Below are 5708 nucleotides of genomic sequence, written 5' to 3' on the forward strand. Positions count from 1 at the left end.
ATTCAGAAAACAGGCATAGTAGCATTTTTCTTCAACCTAATTAGCCCTAAATTAGTCTAATGTGTTGTCAAAAAGTTTTGTGAGGTCACATAAGTGCCCTCCGCCTGGAGCTGGAGGGCATGGATCATTTCCCGACTCTGGAAATTGAGTCAGAGTCGAATTGTGTCCTGCCCTAGCTTATTACTGGCTGAGAGGATCGCCCATCCCAGCAGCATAATTCCATCTGGGCTAAATATTTATACAGAGGGGGAACGACATCACTTATCCACAACACATCCATTCACTTTAGGGAAACTCCTCGCTGGAAGAAGTTAGAAGGATCTGCTCTGTTCATCAGAAGAACATCACTTCTTTACGCTGATCATTTTTGCACATATTTGTTTGAAGACTCTTTTTTTAAAGCGTTTCTTCCCACCAAGATAAACAATGAGGTTTTTGATATTTGCTTTGGGTGCGATTCTTTCTCTCTGTCAGATTGGAAGAAATCCAGTCAGTGGTGAGTGGACTTTGTTTTGTGTTTTTCAAACTTGGAGAAATGCATTTTTAAACTGCATCTTACCTTTAGATTAAACATATGCTAAGGATATGATAAGAACCTTGTATGTGGACCTGCTAAACCTGCTCAATCTACCTATTTTTATTTTGCAAGAAAAGACGAGATAGAAAAGACAACGACAAAAAACACAAAAGCTTATCTATTAATGTGATGTATACATTTTAATGTGCCAACTCAATCCATAATATGTAGAAATGTTTTTTTAATATGCCTTTTTGTGGACATGTCCAGCGGGGATGTGCTGGTTGCAGCAGGGTCCAGACCATCGGTGTGACATGGTGCTGATGAGAGAGGTGAGCAGAGAGGAGTGCTGTTCTGGGGGCCGTCTGGACACAGCGTGGTCCAACACCAGCCTGCCCCTAAACGAAGTCAGTCTGTTCGGCTTCCTGGGTATTGTCTCCTGCAAACCATGCAAAGGTAATAGAAAATGACCATTATAAAAATGTCCCTAAAGAGCACACATGCAGTTACTTTTACCTACATCATGCTGATCAATAACTTTAAGGAACTTTGTTGAAAAATGCTAAGGGCTGTAATAAACCTCCAAACTGCTATATCTGTCTATTGGAAAATATCATAAAGGGTTAAAAAGATACACACTAAAATTTAAAAAAGGAAGCCTGGTTGATGTATTAGATTGAACTGTGAGGTACTGTATGGGGTAAGTGCTGGCCTAGTGGTCAGAGCAGTGCACTTGTGCTCTTATAAGGTTGCAAGTACCTGGTTCGATCCCCACAGCCTCCCCCCTGGGTTCCTGAGCAAAACCCTTAACCCTGATTGCTCCCTGGTCAAAATGGTCAAAATGCAGAGAACAAATTTCCCCTTTGTTGGACAATAAGGGGATTTACATTTCAAATAAAACCAGTCATTGGTGCTTGTTATAGAGTTTTGGGGGAATATGCCTCTGACTTTGGCCTCCAACCAAAAAGAAAAGCTTAAAGAGTTCACCCTGATCAGCTTTAGCCCCAAATTTACCTTGGAAAACCTTTTATTTTCTGTTATTTTCTGTTATAAAATCATTAGAGGAAAACACATTACATGTTCTCTCAGTTCTCTCTGCAAGCAGCATTAAAATGAGAACATTTTAAACAACACAATCATTCTTAGTGTCTGGAATTCGCGTTCCTTTGCCTACATGTCTGGGAATCAAACCGTAGGAGGATTAAAAAATGCTGAATGAACAAAAACTTGTCAGTTCAGATGAACGCATCAACATTATTATGAGGCACGGTTGTGGATATAAGCATATGCAAATAAAAAATATGCAGTGACATCCAAGTTGACTTAAAGTTAAAGGTGTGGGATTCTAAGATCGGTTCCTGATACAGGAAATATGCTTTTGGTTATTTGCAAGCCTCTTTTAGAAGCTTATCAAGAATAATCATCATAAAGTCTGAAAAGTCCTATTTGTTTAGACTAATGCTGACTCTACACTGTATAGGGTTGCACCACCTCCTGTGCATTAACATTATATGGAGTGTTAAAGGAGCCTGGGGGCTTCCTGATTTGTCAGCCTGTAAACTTTTTGGACAGCTTTTTGAACTCAGTCTACCTCAGAGCGCCCCCCCTCCTCCTCCCATTCTCCCTGCAGGAGCCAAGAGACAGTGTGTATGCAGACTTACACATAGTTCTGTTATGAAAACACACCCGTCGCACATTCCGCCAGACGAGACACCTTTGTGCAACAGTCAATAAAGAGATGTGGATATTATAAATACTGTGCAGAGCGAAAATTGTCTCGCTGTCGGGGAAAGACCCACATTTGGTCTTTGTTTTGGATGAAAATGCCTGAGCACTTCCCTAATGTGTATATAACATGTCAATATATCAACACTGAAACACATTGTTCTTTCTTTCTAGACTCCTGCGAGGGGGTCAAATGCAGCCTTGGGAAGGTTTGCAAGATGAAAATGGGAAGGCCTCAGTGTGTGTGTTCTCCAGACTGCTCTCACATTCAGAGAAAGCACGCTGTGTGTGGCAGCGACGGCAGGTCGTACAAGGATGAGTGTGCCTTGCTGATGGCCCGCTGCATGGGACACCCAGACCTGGAAATCATGTACCAGGGCGAGTGTAAAAGTAAGCATTATCTTATTGGCCGTCCAAAAATCTCCAGGGTATGAGGTTATTGACATATACTTGGTGAAAATAAGTATAAAGATAATCTAATTCCTTACTTCTAACAGCTGTTTAATAGCTGAACAAGCTCTTCAGAAATATTTTGAATGTATTGTCATATTAATTTAACTGAATTTTAAACTTATTTATCAAATAAAAGCAAAATGTAAAACAAAATCACTTAAAAGCACTGAAACCTTTTGTCAGTATAAATGACGGTTTGTTGTTTTTTTCTCCTTTATCAACATGTCATTTTTCAATCTGTTTTTTAAAATAAGCATTCTGTTAACTCTTCCATACTATAAAATGAACTATAAAATGTACATTATAGACTTTTTAGTTATTGATTGTTCAACATGCCTCATCAAGTTCAAAAAGTATTTTTTATTTAACCATTTCCAGTATTTCATAATAATTGAGCACAGACTATATTCTTTTGATCCAATTTTGCAAGCACTTATTTATAAAAATGATCTGGATGCATTCAAGTTCAGCTTAATTGATTTTTTTGTTTTTTTAGTTTGGCCCATGGATAAATGTGAAGTGACGTGGCTTAGATACATGAATATCTAATAGATTAATTTACTTGATTTGGATATATCTTTAGTTTTTTTTTTTCTTCCTACAATCAGAAATATTTCTAAACAACAGAAGGAGTCATTTCTATAAGGAAGTTGATTATCAGAAGGAGCAGCCAGCTAATGCACAATGAGTAAAAAAGAAGGTGCGGTAGGGGCAAGGACTAGATTACGTTTGGATGTTCCTAATCTCTGAAGAAAACTGATCACTATGACACTGTCTGGCGTCTTGGCAGGAATTAAATCAAAGCTTTGACAGCATACTTCTAAAGCAACATTTTCATTTAAAAGCATAAAAAAACACATAAAGGACTTTTAAAATGTTGTAGAAAGGTAAAAGAAAGGACAAACCCAAAGGTTTTAAAATCTTGAATCTAAACAGGAACTTTAGACTAATAAATTATTTTTACATATTTTCTGGGTTGAATAAAAGCAAGCACTGATTAACCTCAAAAACCATTAACATAATAGGTTTTCCATAGTGCCCAATGTTTGAAACTATTAAATTACTTTTGTCTACCCTGTATATTTTTCTACCCTCTGTTCTCTTAATCCTTATGTTCCAATATCCTCTTTATTTTTTTTCCACAGAGTCATGTTCCAGTGTTGTGTGTCCGGGACCCCACACCTGCGTCACTGACCAGACCAACAGTGCTCACTGCGTCATGTGCCGTACCACGCCATGCCCCACACCTGTGACATCTGACCAGCAGATCTGTGGCAATAACAACATCACCTATCAGAGCGCATGCCACCTCCGCAGGGCCACCTGCTACCTTGGCCGCTCCATAGGAGTCCGCCACTATGGCCATTGCAACAGTAAGAACTTTTGTTTTTTTTGTTTTTTTGTTTGTTAACAAGTTCAACTCTGACAAAGCATTTTCCTCCAGGTTCACCTCGGAATTCTCACAAATCCAGGGACAGCGAGGAGAACGCCGTGTAAACGTTTCCTCTGGCAGGATCTGAGCTGATTGACCATGACGTCACACCACTAGTTCCCCAAAATGACCTCTTCAGTTTGACAATCCCTTCTATTCTCCTCGCTTGGGACCAAAAGATCACATTATGAAAAACCCAACTGTTTTGTGAGAGGCTGATAAATGTGTCTTTGTATGGAGTAGTTTGGGAGATGTGTGCATATTGTAAATAGATTACCAATACTATTTATTGGAGAAGGTATAAAACTCTATTTATGATTATTTTTCCAAATAACAAATTCACTTAACCATGGGAAAGATGATCAATCATATATATATTGTTTTTGTTTAAAATTCAATCATTTTCACAGGTTTAGGTAATTAACATCTTTTCAGTTTACACCCTATGAAACCTGTATTTTCTTATGGTGGTTAGAGACAGCGCCAAAACGCCTTGAGAGCTCAAACCAATTAACTCTCAGTCAGCTTGGTTGTATTTCACCACAAACAACATATCTGCTATTCTATTGTAATTTAGCTTTAGTTTGTGTGCAGAGGAAGACAAACCTGTGCAGTCATGCCCCTGCCTCCCTCCTCCTGCATGCACTGGGGGGGGGTTTACAAATCCAGATCCAGGTCCAAGCTATTCACCACCCACAGTTCACCAAAATTAGGACCATCTTTTTTTTTTTGTTTGTTTGTTTTTTTTATTGTGGGATCCCAGTGGATATGTTGGTACAAATCCCAGCCCTGTAAAATGCATATTCTGTTTACTGCTTGGCTTTGTTTGCTAATGCATTTTTGGAGGTCGTGCAAGTTTGCTCAGATGCTGTTTTGCCTCTTTGATTGGATTGGGCTTTTTTTTTTTTTTAAGCGTCTACCAGACAGAAAAATATTTTGGGATTTTTAAGCGTCTACCAGACAGAAAAATATTATTAGTGCCATCTGACTTGGGAGAAAATTAGATTTGTCTGGGAATGCCTAACAGATCGGGACATTTCACTAGAGCTGATTATAATGTGTTCAACTGCCTTTGACACTGGTAAACCAGCCTAAATTCTCAAAACAGATGTCTGATTTGAACAGTCCCTGTTGGGTACTAGGAAGCATTTTAATGAGTCTTCTGTAAATATATTCATTTTCTCTACCTACCTGTGTATCTGCTGTGAAATTGAGTGAAGACTGCTACAACATATTTTTGTATTTTTGTACTGACATTTAAAAAAAAAAACATAAAGTTTGTGGTTCATCAGCGAGTCTTCTCTTTCTTTTGGAAATTTGAACATCTTGTTTTTGTTTTTCTATGGATGCAAAGTTGATAATAATGTCTGGCAAAAGAATTGATTCAGATCTCAGTGTTACTTTGGCATTATTTTGGAATGTTAAATGATAGACCAACAAAAAGCAGTGGTTATTTGTGATGAGAATGGAAAAGGATGGTTAATTTTTCCATTTACAAATATGGCAGGCATGTTGTCTGCTGTGTTGAGAAGATTTTTTTTTTTTTTTTTTGACAAACTGAGTCATGAAAGTCAAGAAACA

General features: G+C 38.2%; 1 protein-coding gene across 1 annotated transcript; it reads left to right on the forward strand.

The window, feature by feature from the left end:
- The first annotated feature begins 245 nt into the window (after positions 1 to 245).
- Positions 246 to 5057, forward strand: fstl3 (follistatin-like 3 (secreted glycoprotein)). Its single transcript, XM_015398701.1, has 5 exons — positions 246 to 496; positions 788 to 973; positions 2417 to 2632; positions 3841 to 4068; positions 4140 to 5057. The coding sequence occupies exons 1-5, from the start codon at positions 427 to 429 to the stop codon at positions 4190 to 4192; spliced, it is 753 nt and encodes a 250-aa protein (XP_015254187.1). The 5' UTR covers positions 246 to 426; the 3' UTR covers positions 4193 to 5057.
- Positions 5058 to 5708: the final 651 nt, after the last annotated feature.

The sequence above is a fragment of the Cyprinodon variegatus genome, unplaced genomic scaffold (genome assembly GCF_000732505.1).
Source record: "Cyprinodon variegatus isolate N-32 unplaced genomic scaffold, C_variegatus-1.0 Scaffold954, whole genome shotgun sequence".
NCBI lineage: Eukaryota > Metazoa > Chordata > Actinopteri > Cyprinodontiformes > Cyprinodontidae > Cyprinodon > Cyprinodon variegatus.